At 43.1% G+C, this 19523-nt stretch overlaps 1 protein-coding gene across 3 annotated transcripts in view; it reads right to left on the reverse strand.

The window, feature by feature from the left end:
* Positions 1-8398: 8398 nt before the first annotated feature.
* LOC144817741 (uncharacterized) overlaps positions 8399-19523 on the reverse strand; it is a 344338-nt gene continuing 333213 nt past the window's right edge. For all 3 annotated transcript variants that reach the window (XM_078674520.1, XM_078674518.1, XM_078674519.1), the window contains exon 6: positions 8399-9224. In XM_078674520.1, coding sequence (XP_078530646.1) covers positions 8626-9224 — 599 coding nt within the window. In that variant the 3' untranslated portion in view covers positions 8399-8625. The remainder of the gene's footprint in view (positions 9225-19523) is intronic.

The following is a 19523-nucleotide window of genomic DNA, read 5'->3' on the forward strand; positions in this document are numbered from 1 at the left end:
GTGCATCATGGGAACAGGGCAGACCAAACTACCAAGCCAATTCTTCACCAGAAAGGAGACAAGCTTCCGGAGACCGGTTTCTGGCATTTCAGCCGTCGTCGGCCCGGCTTGCTTGAATCCTGATGGAGCAGTGAGCAAGGGACTCATGTCCGAGTATACCCTGCCACACCTTTAGTGGACAAAAACGATTCATAAAAGGGGGTGGTGATGTCCATCACCACCCCCCCTTTTTGAATCATTAATTTGGAGAATGGAATTTTTATATTCTTTCATCAGGTTAATATAAATGGACTTATCTTCTACCAGATAGTGAAGTATCCATCTGCGTTCTGCTTGTCTCAGTGCCAGCTTCTTAGTTTTTAGTTCATCAGAGAACCACCGCTGTGCGTCGGGGTCTCAGAATCTTAGTTGACTTAAGAGGGGCAACGCTGTCGCATGCGGACTCAAGCCATAGCCTAAAGTTCGCTGCCTGTGTTTGAACTGGTTCCGGTACAGACGGGGCCATAGAGGTTAGAAGTGAGCAGAGTGAATCAATGTTCGCACTTTTCCAATTTCTGGACATGCAATTCTTTGCCACTAGGGTTTTAATTAGAGATACATCAGGAAGAGTAAAAGAAATAAAATGATGATCCGACCATGTATCAGGGGGGTCGAGATCGCCAGGTTAGCTGTCCAGACTTGGTCCAGCATGTGCCCCTTTATGTGAATAGCTTCGCGCACATGTTGGGTGCAATTCATTCCGGACAGAAGATCTGTCAGTTCTATTGAGCTGGCACTCTCCTGTTTGTCGTAGGGCCAATAGTTAAAATCACCTATAGTAAGAAGTCGGGCGTGGTTAAGGGCTAAATGAGAAATCATTACGCCCAAAGCCTGGGGGAAAGTAGGCATATTATAAGGAGGTCTAAAAAAAGTGCGCATGTGAAAGATGACTGGGCGGAATCAAATTGAAGAACTAAACTATCAACAGAAGGAAAACCAGTAACCCCTAGTGACTTAAACTGGTGATCCTTATCGATGATAGCTGCAACCCCACCCCCCAGTTTCCCTGGGTGACGGTTAGATTGCAAGATGTAATAATTATCTGGTACTGCCGCTGAGATGTCAGGGGCAGACTCTTCAGTAAGCCATGTTTCAGTAAGAAGTAGAAGATCTGGCTTTCCAGACTGTAGAAGTTGAAAAATTTCGAGTTGGTGTTTCACCATGGACCGAGTGTTCAGGTACATAACCCAGTTGTGCTACATTGTAATATGCATTGTACCTTTCCTACCTGTGTCGTTATGGCTGACATTAACATACCGCAGCATAGTCGCATTGCGGTCCGCAATCATTTGCAGGCATATAAGGTCACTTTGGAAGGCATGGCGGTTATTTTGGCGGCGAGTGCTGAGATAGCTTACCCGTTTGAGATTTTCTACTCATGGGTGACATTTCATGCAGTGAATGCAGATACTCAGGTGTTTCACACTTATACTCATACAGCCGTGCCCGTGGAATATGTTCCATATAGGACATAGGAAATTCCGATTTCTGCATGGCAGCACCGTGTTTGGTTTAATGGCGCCCTTCTCCACAGTTTAACGGCAGTTAGATTAGGTCCTTTTTCCATTCCAGGCGCTTCTTGGCCTGTTTTGACTGGAATTACCCTGCATCCTCGTGCAGGGGCTGTCCCCGTTGCTGAATTGAGGATCCTGTGTACCTCCGCAATTGGATTTATTAGGGCCTTAGTTCAATATGTTACCCACAATTTCCAGGGCGGGCCCCTGGTGTTGCGGCGCTTCCAGCTGGACCGAGCGGAATGAAGCTTAGTCCTGTGATGGTTAATGCGGTTATGGGCAAGCGTCCCCAGCATAAGGATGATATGCCTTTCTGGCTTGCCGAGAAGTTTGACCAGTTGGAGGCAGTTTTTCCTAATTATAGTCCTGTAGAAAAACACAGGATTCTGACAATTAGTTTACGCAAGGACTTGGTACCGGAAGCCGGTGACTGCGAGTCATAGGGTAGGATTTTTGTGGCAGTCCTACCCTCGGTCATTAAGCGTGTTCAGAATGAACACGGACCAGAGGCAGCGGTTGAATTGGGAATGAGACTCCTCGGCACATTTGACGTAGTTTCCGATCTCGTCCTTACTAATATAAAGGGGGATGCGGTAAACTTCCAGGTGTCTAATGCTTTGCGCGATGTCCCAGATGCCGATAAACCTCGTCAGTTACCGAGAATTATTACGGCGGCTTATAAGACGATAGGCCGTAATAGTTTAGGTGTCAAGCCCTTTTCTACCAAAGATAAAAAACAAACTCAGGGGTCGAACTCTGACAAAGACGATCAACCCAAAACTCCAAAGCAAAATTGGAACAAAAATAAGAAACAGGAAAAACAACAAAAGAAACAAGAGTCCCATCCCGCGTCACCAGTGCCTGCGTCTACTGAGCGCTCTTATGACTTGCGCGACCGCGCTACGATTAGGTCACCTGATCGTTTTCAGGTTCCTGATCAACGTTCTCCTCGTTCTTTACAGGACACTTCGGCCTCATCGACCGGTGATGGGAACAGCGGCAGAGGATGGGGTGGCCAGCAGACTCGCGACCAGCCCCGCCTGAAAGACGGAAAAGGCAAGCAGGACGATTCTTTGCAGAAAAGACCAAAGACCCCAGTTTCAGAAAAAGAAAGTTACCGCTTTAACAGCGAGATATGCCACAAATAGTGAGAACGCAGCTTCGGAATCAAACATGGGCGCTGACGCTGTTGGACAGCGCGGCGGAGATTACCATTGCTCGAGAGGCCCTGCGTTCACTACTGAAGGTTTTTGAATTCGACTATTTCACAAACCACCTGCTTTGGATTGGCTACTACTAAAAAATTAAATGCTCCTTTTCCGGAATTGGAAGAGTACCCCGGTTGGGAGAATAATACCAGTATTTCAATTAGAGATTTACAGAACCTGTTGATGAATTCTACTTTTAACATATTCAGTTTGGATCCTAAGGGTTGGCTGTTATGGCACAGAAATGCAGATTCTTGCCAACATCGTTTTCTGGGTTTAGCCCCAGGCTATACGCAGGTTAGGGTGGATCCCCGTTTTGGGAGTGAGCATTCTGTAACTACCTATTCTGAAGGCAAGCTGTGTCAGAATTGGCTCAAACACTCCACTTTAGCGTCAGTTAAGCTTCATTTGTCTAAATTGACTGACGATGTTGATCTGAATGACTATGTCAAGGGCCCTGCTTCTGGCAGATCCAAAAGGTGGATATATGCTATTTACAACGAAGTTTGGAAACTGTCCCAGATTGAGGCTGCTTCCTGCTTGAGAGCTATAGATCAAGCTAATTTAGAAAAAGTGCTCGCAGTTGTAGATAACAGCATTAACACGCTTTCTTCCCGCATTTACAAATTAGATTATATAGTTTCATCTGTTGTTGATATTGTCCAAGAAGATGTCTCTGTTTTGTACCATGGCCAAAATCAATTGCGTTCCATTATGCAGTTTGCATGGACTTTACAAACATTGAAGGCAGGAAAGGTGCCTTGGGACTACATGAACACGTCCTCGTTGTTTGCCCCTTTTAATTTAACTGACAAACAGCAATTTATGTCTATGAAAGATGCAACTTTTTCTGTGTTACATATTGAAAAGTTAGAACCTTTGCCATTTTCTGTGGCTGAGACAAATTATGCTGTGTGGCTCGTCCATGGGTTAATAACGTTACCTTTTCCTTTGTTCAAATTCGAAGCTTGCATGAAGTACTATGCGATAGGCAGGTATGAACCTCTGGGCACCGCTTATCTCCATGAAGCTTGGTCACTACCATTTACCTTTAGGTGCCTGAGGGAGGGTAAAGAAGTTTATTTGAATGGTGAAGATTTCACAACACCTGCTCACTCGTTAGTGTGTGGGAATATCCAATTGCATGGCTCGTGTAATCAGAATGCACCTAATTTGGCCTGTGTTTTAAAAAGCACACCGACTCCTGCTATCACACCCACATTCACATTACTAGCAAACAGTAGTTATTTACTTTTAAATAATGAAGATTGTTGTGGGATGCTGACTGGAATTCCTTACATCGTTACGGTCTTCCAACGTGTAGTTTGTTGTAAAAATGTACTAACATTTGTCCTTCACGTGGCAAACACCCGCACAGAAGTGCATGCGTTATTAAATATGGATCTTCCCCTGCATTTCGGGGAGTTAATTCACACTATCTTTAATGCCTCCTCAAACACAGAACTGGCTCACTTTTTTAAAGTTGTTAGTAGTGGCCTTGTGACTTCCTTCCAAATTATATTCAGTGTGTTCCCGGCATTTTTCCATTCGATTTTTTCTAGCCTCTTTGGTGGTTTTCCATTGATGCTCGCTCTGGTTGCCGTAGTACTTATACTAATTTGTTTATTTAAAAATGGATGCACATCCTGTGTTCCAAGACAATCTGCCCCGGTTATTGCTGCTCTACAACCGAATGCTTGATTACTATGGAGCACTGCCTCTGGCTACATTGAGAGCAGTTTATGGATTATCGTTTAGATTTTCCTTTTTCACATGCGTCCAGCCTGTCTTTCATTGCCCGAGCTGCGATTTCGAATGGGCTCTGGATTTATGTCTCTGCAGTATGGTGTCTCCCAACGCGGATTATGATCAACTGATGAGCCCCTTAGTTGCTCATGAATTGCTATGTTCTGGCGGCGGGATTATGGCCTTTGCAGCGATGCATGGAGTCCTGGGACGTTGGAATGTTTTTGCAGCGGCGCATGACTTCTTGGCACGCAGTTACATTGAAGAAAACTCGAGTCGTCCTCTGATGGTGCCAGAGGCTCCGGTTATTGAAGAACATGTATGTTCATTCCCATTGCTAAATTGGATGGCTAAAATGTTTTCAGATGAGAACAATGACTTCTATTGGAGACTGTTGCAACGTACTGTGCATATACACTGCTGGAGTGAGACCCGTTTCATTCTCTCTCGTTCACGACCGACGTCATATGCTGGACATTGACATTTTTTTTTAATTCCCCGCCTATTGGCTTTACTGTGCCCACAAGTGATAACTAAATTGAAATAGTTTCAAAATTCGGGGTTTGCTCCGGTTTTTCCTATATGGCAAATGATTCTATCTCTCGAACTTGAACTCTGTGTTCCTGATTTGCCCCCATTACTTGTCCGTGCTCCGATCAAGGGAGGGTGTTGTGGGGCTGAACCTTGCATTCACACAGTGTTAAGTTAGCATAGGCTTATTAGAAGTTTAAATGCCATTTTACCTTTTGCTGTCTTTTGCACACGGCACACACGTTCGCAATTGTTTAGAGTTAGGCTGAGTGTTTTGCTTTACATGAGAATAACTTGTTTTTCTACATTGCTAGACTTGCGTTGTAAGCTTACTCTGAACAGTGAGTGCCGAGGCCTTCAAGGTTATATCAATACTGTGGCCGTTGTTCAAACTGATCAGCGTACGTTCTAGCCATAACACATATGCAGCTGTGGCCACCTCAGATACTGGCGCCTTTAATAATGCACTCTGTAGGCATGATTGAGCACACTTGGAGAACATTCGTATGCTGAGAGCTTGTGCAGAAATCAATGTGATTCACTCCTGCTAATCCTTGAGGTATGGGGTCCCCTATGCAAGCCTAAGAGACATTCTTTAGCTATAAAATAATCTACTAGCAAGGGAGGGTGAAATATAGGTATATTTAAAACCAGTTTCCATTTTGCATTATACCATGCTTTCTCCCTTTGTATTTTATGGAATAGTAACAATGCTGATAATCCTATTTCTAATAATATGTCTGCTTCTTTTTGCTAAGCTGCTACACCTGAGATCACGGCGTTAAAATAAATATTTTAAACTTGCTCGCGTCTCCCTTTACTCCATGTTTTAGACTGGTATGAGAGCGTGACCAAAGTGTGTTCATGTTTCCCACCTTACGTGAGGTAACCTAAGTCGCATGTTCTGGGCTGTCTAATCATTGGTTACTTTGCTATAGGACGAAGAGCTAATGAGACACTGATGCTAGTCTGGTAGGGGATTTTGGGTACTAAGGTAAGTTTTTGGCACACCCTAATTCACTGAGGTCCCGAGTCTCTGTGCACAGTTCTGTGTCTGAGCAGAATCCCTGCAACAATATTCTCTCACCTTTCTTCTGTAAGGAACTGCATACCCTTGTTGTAAGGCTAGTGTTAATCAGCCAGTCACTACTCCTGGAACAACTAGACTATACAAATGCCTAAGTCAACAAGAGGGCCTTAACAAATTCCGGGAATTTGGTATAGTCACTTAAGTTTTACGTAGGTAGGTACAGAATTCCATAGGGAGGAACTATGGTGGTGAAGAGAACTGCCTCAAAATTCTTGTTGGAGAGCACACACATTGACTACATGACCTGGACCAGTGAAATAGTATAAATAGGCTAAAGCTGTATTTCAGAGCCTCTAAAGAAGAGCCATGTGAACAATGGAGAGGGGTTTGAATGTGGCCCTTCACTAAGAGCCAGTGGAAAGATCCGAGGGCCAAGGTAACATTATCAGGGCATTTCAGAACCAGAACTGTATGAGCGGCCAAGTTCTGCAATTTTTGCAGTTTTGGCGACGTATGTTATGTTATTTAGATTTGCATGGTGCAGTTAATCATCCTTGAGGGTGTCTAGGTGCTGAAGTAGGCATATAGGCTGGGACTAAGGTGATGGGTGTCCAGCCCTGCAGAAAATAGTCGAACAGCCAAGTCTTTCAAGAAGTGAGAAGGAGGCCCTACTGGGTTGGGGGGACAGGTTAGATTATTTGATCATTAGAGGGTGGAGGATGGGTTTACAGGGACCATAAAGCAAGTTTTAACCCCTTGCCCGCGGGGCTAATTCCCTCTTGGTGCTGGGGGAAGTGGGGCCGCGCAAGGCGCCGCTTGTGACGAGCTCGGCTCGTCACGCAGCACGGTGGCGCTGTGCTCATGACGAGCTTAGCTCGTCATGACCACGCATGTTTAATGGAATGCCCAACACAGCAGGGGAATTATCCCTGCGTGGGCCGTCGGCGGCAGTCATGACGAGCTCAGCTCGTCATGAGCACAGCGCCACTGTGCCGAGTGCCCAAGGGGTCAAGTTTTATCACCATTGAGGCACAGTCAGTTGTACTGCATGGGTGACGGGTGCACTCCTTGTTATTTAGGTTTAAAGCTGATACTGTCAAGTATTTATTGTATTTTATTATTGGCTATCAGCCAAACCTTGCTGCTATGCCGTGCCTGTGTGATGGCAAAACTATGATACACTTTTTGTTGTTTTGTAAATTTTATCAATTTTATACCAGGAAGTTTTTAATCCCTCTGTTTAAAAAGCAGTATTATAACATTAGGCAGTGTAGAGCCTCATTTTAACTGGTTCTGCAATTATCTGATGCAGAAATCTGTTTATATTTAAGCACATTTTTAACTCATGCTGTAAGGGCACGCAGCACTTTATTGCTCTAAAGTTTGCTGCTATTATTTGTTTGCAATTTCATATTTATTGCCTTTGATAAGTCAACTTTTCTGAAATATTTTAGTTGCTGTATTTATGCTACTCTTCTGGGGTATAATATCGTCCAAATGAATTGTTTCAACTGCAATAGAAAGGTTTATTCAAAACCTCTTCATGAGTTTTCATTACGTATTTTTTATGAAATTGATAATTTTTCTTTTTTAAAGATCATTTGCACTACTGCACATATAAACGAAAATGTCTCATTAAAGATATGGCACTGGACAAAAAAAACACAATATGCATTCTTCCCTAGTTAAATTGATTTCAATTGAATATATATTATGTCAATAATAGATTTCCAAAAAAATGTACAAGTGTGGAGATAATCTACCATTTATATTGGAGAGAATTCCAATGACGGAGTTCTAGGATTATTCTCATTATCAGCTGTTGAGTCCCTCCATGATTCGACCACTCACTACTTTGACAGCTTTTTAAAATATCTACATGGCCACACCACCCTACATTCTTTAAGCTCACCAAATGGGGGATAAAACCCTAATATTTCTTCAACAGGATCTGTTGAATGTCGCCAAACGGCAACTACCTGCAAATTCCCAAAGTTGGATCTAAATCAACTGATTCTTCATCGAGGGCTTTTTCTTTATATAATTGAAGAAAAACGAAAGGCAAACTTTTTAAAGCTAAAATCCCTCTTAATGATTAGCGAATAGTGAGGGTACCAATGCTTCCATGTGAAACATGTCTATATGCATGAAATAGTATCCCCTTATACCAGTACAATAAGGTGCCGTCAACACATTCATTCATCATTTGCTGTTTGCAGATTCCACCTTAGATTTGGACAACATTCTCTTTATTAAAGTTGCAACATTAATGTATACTTTGTCTTAACCCAGTCAATAATGTGACACTTGTACACAGAGCAAAACACAAATAACTGAAAAACGTGTTTTTATTGCACAACAGATGCCTGTAAACTGGGATTATAAACAGAGAAAGGGACCTGATAGGATAGTCTTGTACAATTGGGGGTAAAAAGTGTCACATTGATCCTTGTACACTTGTAAAGCAACTCACCTGTAGAAACAAATACTGGAAATTGGCTAAGAAAATAACTTTACTGAGAGTTGTGCTGCTTAATTTCTTTAACACTACCACACACTAACTTTCCACAAGCATGGAATCCACTAAACTAATCACATCCTGAATAAAAATGTCTATCCCCAAAAGAGTAAGAAGATTTGAGTCAGGGTGTGAGTAGTGTGCAATCCCATTTGTCAACTTTTTATGGCGAAGAGTGCATTTGAAACGTTTTTTCATGGGGAGGTTGAGCAACTCATTGTTTATCCTCTGAGCGACTATGTTCGTCGACTTGTGTTCAATTCCATCACCCCAAAATTGTCTGGTGAGTATCTCTGACCACACGATTAAAGAGCTAGGAAATAAAAGACTCAGCCATGTGTACTGCACGATCACAGTGTCTCTTACTTCCTGCCAACTCATGGGGAGTACATCATTACCACCTAAATGCAAAATGAAGACATCTGGGAGAGGAACGAGTCCAGACCGTCGGGTCTCAGAAACCTTCTCTACCAGTTGCTGCAGCCGCATGTTCTCAAAGCCGATCCAAAACACAGACATCTTTCCAGATGATGTGAGTTTCTGCCATAACTGCTGTTTGTAGCGTTCAGCTGCCTGAGTAACGACTGAATCGCCATACACCCAAACCACACATGGCGACCCACATTTTATAGAAGATCCTGAAAAACAAAAAAAGTTTAATGAAAAAAGATGTGAAAACGTGTTAAACAGTGCTACGGTTATCTGACAGCAGAATTCAATGTATACCCTTATTACCAAATGCCAGAAAAGCACAACAACGACTTTTGAGTGATAAATCATGCTGCATTAAGGAGGCTTATTACATCTATTATTACTTTGGTGCCAGGAACATGGTAGCTGTGGCTGTTATATATGACCCATATAGAGGCATTCCAAATGGATAAAGCTGCTGGCAATCCTGCCTGATGCTCTGAAGAGATCACTTCTGATAATCTTGCCTGGGGTTGCCACTTGCCTGGGGTTGCCACTAACTTAATCTTGTTGGATGTGGTCGCTATTAGAACACTAATATTAGTAGCTCGGATGATTTTTGTTAGAAATTGGGTCACTGATTGAGTGGGGTGTGAGCCCTGGTCGAGCAGCAACCACAATCCTAAATCAGGGTAAGGCACAAGCAAACTCAAAATTAACTTGTGCTCAACCCCCAGATTGCTTGGCACAGAACAGCTTAACTTAGAGGCCACTCAAAAAGATCCCACACCAGGTTAGACAAATAGAGGAATAGGTAATACATAACAAAACACAATAACAAAGATCCAATCAGTAGAACTAGAGTTATGATTTTTTAAAGAATAATCTGTAATAGTCTAAAAGCAGTAAGCGCCAACCATGGCTATCTGGTCACGCTGGACTGGGTCAAAGTTGAAAGTTCAGGCCAACTGTAATGGGGCATACTACAAAATGCAGTCCCAGATCAGTCCAGCTGAAGTTTTAACTACTCAAGTTTTATGCCAAGAGTCTTGTTCGTGTTGGAGAGGGTTGCGAGAAGCAAGGAGAGCATCACTGGTGTGAAGAGCAGGCCGGGCGTTGTGGATGGGTGGGCTGAAGCTTCACATTAGTGGTGCCCCACAGGCTGTCGATGCTACTGTGTGAAGAGATGGGCTAACAGCAGCTCACACTGATATTTTGTGGTGCAAGCTGCACGGTTCCGGTGCAAACGGGCCTGTTCGCAAGCCTTAAGAGCCCAAATGCTGAATTTCAATAACTAAACCAAGGGTCCAGGACCTGATAAACACTACTTGGGGGTCAGGAACTCGCTTAAGACCTGTTCAGGAGCTGTTAAGGGGCTCAGATCAAGGTGGCCAGTAGACTAGCTCTTTGAGCAGCCAGGGATCCTATGCCCAAGATGAAGTTACAGGTCGTGTTCACAGGCAAGAGGGCAGCACTTCAGGGCAGCAGTTCCTTCAGAGCACCAGTCATTGAAGCAGCACAGCAGACCTTCTTTGTGGCAAGGTATCCACTGGTTCAGAAGTGTACTGAAGTGCTGGTGTCTGAGGTCCTTCTTCTATACACAGTTGTGCCTTTGAAGTGCGGAGAAGCTTCCAGAGGCATGTCCTTGAAGTGCACAGATGCCCTGCCTTCCCTACTATGGCTCCTGACTAACTACAGGGGGGTATGCAGCCCTTTGTGTGGACACAGCCTATTGAGGTGCAAGTTGGGCTGGGCCCAGATGCTCTCGCTCGTCGTGCCAGTGATGGCTCATCCAGCCACATCTACGCTCCTACTGTGTGTGGCTGTTTAGAAGGAATACACAAAGCCCAACTGCCAACTACACCTAGTCATATGATCAAAGGCAGGCTGTAGGCACCAAATGGCTAAGGCAAGAAAATGGCAACTTTGCAAAAGTGGCCTTATCAGAACTGTAAATTAAAATCTGACTTCACCATACATTGGGATCTTAAATTAAGATTCCAGAGACACCAAACATGAACCAATCATTTCCTCCCATTTGGAAATGACACCTATAAAATGTAATAAGGCAACTCTGATGTTATCCTGCGGGAGAGATCGACCTTGCATCAGTGAAAAATGAATTTACTAGTTTTTTTTACTACTAGGACATATAAAACTGAAAAGTACATGTCTTACTTTTTAAATAAAATGCACCCTGCTCTCGGGGCAGCTCAGTCTCACTCAGCACATTACAGTGCCCCATGGCAGAGGGGGGCTTGGGAGTACCGAATTTTGAATATTACTACCTAGCCTCCCAGCTACAGTGGCTTGCACAGGGACTGGAGGGCATGGATATGTTCGGAATAAATCTTACGAAACCGGGGATCACACTCCCCCATTACTGGCCAAAATGCTTGACCCCACGGTGGTGATTGAGCACCAGTCTTTGTTGCAGACCATTGCTTTCTGGTGCTGGAGACGATGAGTAATGAAACAACCGGGGACACCGTTATATGCCCCAGCCCTGCCCCTAATCGGTTTGCCATACGGCAATCCTAAGAAAACATTTACTGTTGAGCCACTGTCACAATGGACCTCATACTGTTTAGAAACAGTAGGTGACTGTTACCGGCAGGCCGCACTAATACCACTAGAAAAATTAGTAGAAGATACAGGACTGCATGCAGTGCAATTTCTGCACTACAAAGCCCTAACGCGCACATTCAAGAGACTATGGAACGGAGGGCTTGAGGATCCCGAGACACACAGGGTGTCCCAATACGTACTTACACTGGGAAGGGCAAAACACCAGATACAATGGTTCTATATCTCAATATCAGAGATGCTCGGCACTCCCCTCCAGTGGTTGCGATGTAAATGGGACACTATACTAAATAAGGAACTTTAAGACGCAGAATGGAATAAAATCCAGGTGTATCCTAAGAGAGTCTCCCGTAATACTAGGCTGAAATATATCCAATTCAACTATACACATTTAGCATATATGACACCTCACAGGTTGCAGGTCGTTTACGGGGACGAAGCGCGATGCTGCCAGATTTTATACATATGACGTGGGAGTGTGTGGCTGTCAGCAAATTCTGGCAGGATGTTTTGGCATTAACACAGGCGGCAGTTGGCCGTAAACGTACTCGCTCACCTGATGTCTGTCTTTTGGGCCTCTTCCCAAGGCTGACCGCACGAAAAGTAGGCACAAAATTTGCAGACTTGGTCCTCGCCTTGGCCAAAAGAAGAATACCTTTGGCCTGGAAGATGGCAAGCAGCCCCACAATAGAAAACTGGAAACGAGACATGACACATTCGGCGGGAGCAGAGGGGAGGGCACTAGCCAGAGAGGATGCATGGGGCATTAGCAGACACCACCTGGCGGACCTCTGGAAAGAAGTGATGGAAATTTGGGAACACACTGAGAGGTACCAAACTCATTAGGAGGAAACAGTAACCAGTTCAGAATTGGAGAGTGACTAGATCCAACCAAATTAACAGCTGACTGGGTGCTCCCCAAAAGGCTAGGATTTCCCCACCCACCTCTGTACACCACGTGGAGTCTCTCTCCTACCCCCCCCAGCAGTAGGAAAAACTGGGTCAGCCTCTTCTGTCACCATTCCACTCTCCACCAGTCATAGAAACGCCGATAATACACCATACAGCATAGTTCACAGTTTATAGTTTGCATTTGGATTCACACTTTTTTGATTTCTTGTATTATTTTAGGGTATAGACATCCTATAGCTCTCTTCCACTAGATAGACTGCAACTCTTAATGGGATAACTAATTGAGCTTTACACGGCTCTGAATATTATAAAACTATATTGCACCGGCTACACCTACATGTGGCTCTCCCTATAATAGTTTTTGTAGGTGTTAAGATTACACATGTAAAGGGAGGAAATGTGCAGTGAATTTACCTTTCTGCGCAGACCTGGTGTAGACCACAATGTAATCCTACTATACTATATATTACATACACATGTATAAGCGATCATGTGTTCATTGAATTGTCCTAAATATTAATAAAAAAATTGAAAAAGAAAAGGGAAGCTTCAAAGGATTGCCACCTTTTTGAGCTACCCCAGTCATTTGCTGCTCCCAGCAACTGTCCCTACCGGTTCTGACCCCCACTTTGGGTGGGCAAATCAGCAGGTAAACCAAGTTAGGAGGAGAGGTGTGCCTACCCCTCAGATGGGGAGGCGAGGTGAAGCACAACTCTCACTCCCCGCCTTCTTGCAGATGGGGGAACCAGCAAACCATAGTGAGGCTTATGCCCCCCTCCCATTGGAGGGTGGCATAATAAGGGGTGTACCCACCCCAAGGAAGGGACTCATTGGTCACAACCTGTACCTACCTGTAACGCTCCTAAATTTAGAATTTAGGGGGCAACCCTGAACCTTGCCTCCTCAGGCAAGAAGAGAAAAGAAGAAGGACTGAAGAAGCTGGGCTGAAAGAAGACGAGGAGGACACCAACTGCTTGGCCCCAGCCCTACCGACCAGTCCCGACTTTGACCTGCTCCAGCGATATCCCTGTGTGTCCTGCAGCCAGCAGCCATTAAAAAACCGGAGGATCTGCCCTGCCATCCCAAACCAGACTTTGTCTCCTAAGAGCACCAGGTTTGCTCACCCACAGAATCTGGCGCTGGTCAAATCCACTAGTCTGCACTACTCTGCACCTGGCCCGAGTTCGAGTGACCCAACACCACGAGGAGGACCCTGACCTGCCTCAAGTCTCCAACCGATGCATGTAGCCCCTTTCTGGAGTATCTAGGACTGCAACCGGAGCAGTTAAGAAAAATCCAATGCCTAAAGACACCCCTGCACCTGACGTCCCACGGTCTTGGGTAGCCCAACTGACGGTGTATTGGCATCCCACCTTACCTCTCCAACCGGTGGTCATATCCAGAATATCTTTGTCCTCGAGCCTGCAGTGTTTGTTTCAACAGGAGAATATGGATATGATGAATTAATGAAAATTCTAAACCTTAGAAAAAAACTGATAACAACTGAACTCCATGCTGAATTCCTCATGGGCTATCTTAGAGAAGGGGTTATTTCACTGGGGCTCCGTATTAGGAACGAACCAGGACTATTTACAGAAAACACCAAGTTTCTGGAGGTATGGTCGCACATAGCAAACAGATGTAGTAGAGACTGGTTAATCTTGATTATAGAGACAGCACAAGAGGTTATAATTCTGGAACGGGAACAAATTGATGAATTAGAGGCAGCACTAAAACAAAATACGGCAGTGGATGACGCTAAAAAGAAATTAGAAGAGTTAGCACAGGACATTGAAGGTTATCATGAATATTTAAGCAAGAGAAAATCCACTAAACTTAAAAAAGATATTGAGAACTTCAGCGCTGAACTAGTATATCCCTTCCTTCAGAAAGACTATTATACCACCAGGAGGGATCAGAGATGGGATAAGCCCCAACAGACCAGACAAATCTACTCCGGGGGAGGAAGTAGGAGAATCACTTTCTCAGAAACTTCCGGGTCTAGCGAGGAAGAAGAACAGAATAATGAACATACAGGTAGACCAAATCCGAACTATCAAAAGGAACAACAACCTTTTTTAGGAGGACGCCCCTACAGTAGGGGCACAGGGGCTACTGGAATTACTCCCGGGAAGAACCAACGAGGAACCATCAACCTCCAAACCCAGGCACTCCCAATTACCTCAAAACTAGGAATGCGAGGTATTGGAGATAAGTGACCTCCCCATTGTCAATCTCTCGGATAGGATACTCACCGTTGAGGAAGTTGAGGTTTTAAAACATGGCTTTAGTTTTGCCCTTAGTGCTCCACCTAACAAATTCGAATTAGAGAAGGACTTGAAAAGTTTCTTTAGGAAGGTGAGACTTAACAGATTCTTTGCAGACAAAAATTATGAACCCACTCCAAACACTACTGGTTTCAAACCAAAATCAATTTTTACTCCCAGCCTTAACAAGGTTGAAAGGAATGTAGAACTATTCGAAAGGATAGTAGAGATAGAAGTGAGGAATAGTGTAGCCTCCCATACAGGTACAACCAATAATTTGTCCTACAGCCAAAGAACAGCATTAAAAGACCTACAGAACTGTGACCAGATAACGATCAAACCCGCCGACAAGGGGGGGGGGGGTCGTTATTTTTAACAGTCTTGATTATGAGAATAAAATGAGGTCCCTTTTAGGTGTGAGAGATCACTATACCCCTGTCTCCAACAAAATGATTGATAAGCTGAAGAAAGATGTTTCTATCTTTTTAAATAGTGGCCGAGAAAATGATTGGATTTGTGATGATGAATACGAATTCCTTTTTAATAGGAATCCTATAATTCCAGCTATATATGGATTACCTAAAATTCATAAGAACACGGAGGATCCGCCAATGAGGCCGATCGGCAGTAGTCTGGGGTCATTATTAGAACCGCTCAGCAAGTACGCTGATTATTTCCTTCGTCCACTAGTACAGGCCCAAAAATCCTATCTAAAAGACACAGCCCATACTATCTCCATTTTTGAAGGGATGAGCTTTAATAAGGATGCTCAATATCTGGTTATGCTAGATATTGAGGCCTTATATACAAATATTCCCCAAAACGATACTATTGAGGTCATATCTACCATGTTGGAAGATGTTCAGCTCAGGGAGGGACATACAGCCTGATTCATGTACGGGCCGTTTTGCGTGGCCCTAATAGCGAATCATAGCGACTCGCTATTGAGGACACGCAAAACGGTATTCATGTAGGAATTGCTAAATAAATAGCGATTCCTACATGTTCTTTATTTGCGAGTAGAAAATTGCTACTCGCAAAAAAAGGAATAACTCCCCATTCATTCCTATGGGCCAAAAGGCCCATAGGAATGAATGGGGAGTGTCCCTTATTTGCGAGTAGCAATTTACTACTCGCAAATAAGATAGCGATTTTAAGGGTGCCAGGGGTGTCCAAAGGACACCCTGTAGCACCCCTAAAATGCACATTTGAACAGGTGTTATTAATAAAACAATTCCCCAAAAAGAGCCAGATTTTACAATAGAGATGCACTTTTAGATTTAAATAGACAGAAAACAAATAAAATAGAGAATAGGATAGTGTTTGTGAGCCAATATTCAGGTTTGAGCAATAAACTAAAAAACATTGTCAACCGAAATTGGAAAATCCTAAACAGCGAATTGACAGTACCACTGCCTAAACCCCTATTCTCCTTCAGGAGGAACAAGACAATTAGAAATGCACTGGTACATACATACAGAAATACATCAGGCTCATCCCAAAGTACCTTGACAGGAAATAGGAAAGCACTTGGGAATTATAAATGCGGATCATGTTCAATTTGCCCAAGCTGTATTGAAAGTAAAACACTACATTTCAATGGCAAAATACTGAATCCCCAAAGCCTAAACAATTGCAGGAGTAAGAGTGTAGTGTACCTCTTGATCTGCCCATGTGGCCAAGGCTATGTGGGCGAGACAGGGAGGGAACTCCGCATTAGATTGCTGGAACATAGATCAGCAATTAAAAACCTAAAAGAAAATGCCCCTCTTACAGACCACTACAGAAATAACAAACATGGATGCCATGACTTTACTTGGTTTATTCTAGAGAAAGTCAGCATGAGCAGAAGAGGAGGCAACTTAGAAGCGATACGAAAATCACGAGAACAGTGGTTCATGATTTATTTAGACACAATAAATAAGGGTTTGAACTCGAGAGAGGACTGGATGAAAATTGTAGCGAACCAATGACAAACACTGTATCCTACTAGTCCAACTAACATACTCTGAAATTTTATTTATTTTAAAATATTTTTTCTCAATAAAGACTAAAAACTGGTTGGGTGTTCAGTGCATCACGAACCGTCTATTGACACATGATCAGCTTTTAGTCAATTGATGATACGTGAATTACAGGATCCCCACCAATCATAAAATTACAAAATGTATATAAATATACATCAAAGAAATGTGTTAGCCACAAATGTAAACGATTAAAAAGTATTCCCAATTTCATTAATAACACCCATTAGAAAATGAAAATATAACAATGTCTTCAGTACGTAGTGAAAAGTTATATAATAGAATGCCCATGGGGGCCAGAAAAAGAGAAATAGCCGCAACTAATAGTAATGCTTGCGGTGCAACAACACCGTGCATTTTAACAACATGAACAAAATGTCTATGGGAGTCTTGACAATTCTCTAAACGGAGGCTTGAACAATATAAATGGCCGTGTTTCAGAGCGCGGCTTGAAATCCGCGTGAAACACAATCAGAGACATGCGCAGTAAGCCACAAGGGAGGGAAGGACAAAATACAGCTCAGCTGACACAAGACTGCGACAACCAATAGCAAACCCGTGTGATAAATTTAAATAGGTCGGGTAAACGCGGAATGGTCTCTTTGTTTCTGGATCGAAAGACGACCGGATGCCGTTTTGCTGACAACCCGAGGAATACAAGGGGCACGGGAAACCTGGTTTTGGCTCCATACCGGTAAGAAGTCACCCCTGGCCACAAGAGAACTACGCTAGCTAGGGGATACCGGCCACTATTTTTTAACATAGAGAATTAATCTCAGGTTTCCATTTGCCTTATCTCGATAGGAAAACGCAGAAAGAAACCACAAGAGGTACCGGCCCCTAAAGAAAACAGAGGTTACGATATCTCCACAATAGGGGTAAGATGTGTTAAATTAATACCACTCAGTGAGCCCAATGACGGCATGAGGAATAAATAGGACTCATATATATTCTTGATTGCAGAAACCTATTAAAAGAAAACAGCAATATTGACAACATCACGGTAACAATCCGACTAGAAGACTGAGTAAGAAACCAATCACGGCCCTAAGCGTAAAACTGAAGGTAATTACAAATAGATTGCTCTCCACCACTCGAATAGTGTAGTTAAAAAAACTCGAATTGAGGGTAAAAATCCCCCCGTTTTTTCTTTCTCTTATCCATGTATAGGAAATACATTGGTTTTAAAAGAAACTTCCAGAGGACAGCCTTCTAATATTTAACGAATCAGGACAAGGGATGAAGATTTGATGGTAAATTACCAACTGGCACTATACATAATAAATCTATGATCGTGTCCCCGAACTAGCAAAGTTAATAAAAGTACATCTATCTTTCACAGTGTATATAGACCAGGATGAAAATTCGATCACCTGAACAGAAAGATCATGAAAACCTATAGTATGTGAAAGGTAAATAAGAAAATGCATAAAGGAGGGAGATGATGCAGGGATGAGGGTTAGGACCTGCTAAAGAGTATGAGAATAGTGACAAAGACAGACAGAGCAAGCAGGCAGAGAGGCAGAGTATAAATAGGAGTGAAAGGTGAAATTGAACCCGATAAGGTAACTAAAAGGGGTAGATATTTCCCATTCAAAGTAATTATAAAGATGATGCAATCTAGCTGTATATGTTATATACGAATTTTCGAACCTTATCAGTTAGGACATGTTGATTTGACAACTATGAATTGTTATGAGGCAGATTGGGAGGTGTGGATAGATAAGAGACAGATTGGGACACTTGTACTGCCGATACCAATTGTAATAAGTATTGCAAAAATGTACAATGGACTATGTATAAGACACTGACGGTAATATGTTTATCCGCAGGAGGTCCAAACGACGGGCAACCAACCAGTGCCAAACAGTAGGAGAGACTGAATACTATAGTCTTGATAAAGATGGTAATATATCACTAAAACCATCGAAACGCGTCGACGCCCTACAGCACGATTAAGGGAGTAAAAACCTGACCTGTAGATCAATAATCATACATTCTCAGGACTGTGTTTATGTGAAACCCCAGAAACGTGCAACACCTATTGACAAAATTTATGTCTTTTTGTATGTCTCTCCTTTTTAAGGTTTATTAGTGTCCAGTGTTTGATCACATTGTTTTATATAATTGTTAGTTTGAACTTATGTGTATTAGAGACTGTATTTTATGAATTTGTTGTGTGAAAAACTTGTTTTAAGTTGTGGCTCTTCAAGAGTTTTTTAAACATTTAATTGTATTTGTACGAATATATGTTTTTTATGATAATAAATAATGAACTATACTGCTGTTGTTAAAGTGTATTAGTCAGTAAAGGAACCTAGGGAGCCTACAATTGGGTTGGCGGAGATACCTAATCTTGGGTTGTTCTACTTGAGAATTGGTTCACCAAGGGAAAAACGTTTTTTACTGTCAACAGGAGAATCCCCATTGAAATCAACAGGGCACCCGACGCCAAAACAGCACCCTGCTCCCGGCTGCCCCTGTGCCGCTGTGGGTCCACTTTGTGCGCTAAACTGGATCCCTCTTTGCCCTGAGCCTAACACCAATAGCTTTGCTCCCACAACCATGTGGCCTGCTTTTCAGCAGCCACCAACCGGAGGCTCCCTATCTGAAGTAGGTGATGGTGGATTTTTAAGACAAGAATACGGTTCAATGAGTTAACTCACCATAGGCCTGCCTTAAGGTTGTACTAATATGGAGCCTATTAGATTAAGTTACATATATTTAAGAGGATTTT

The sequence above is a fragment of the Lissotriton helveticus genome, chromosome 2_1 (assembly GCF_964261635.1).
Source record: "Lissotriton helveticus chromosome 2_1, aLisHel1.1, whole genome shotgun sequence".
Lineage (NCBI taxonomy): Eukaryota > Metazoa > Chordata > Amphibia > Caudata > Salamandridae > Lissotriton > Lissotriton helveticus.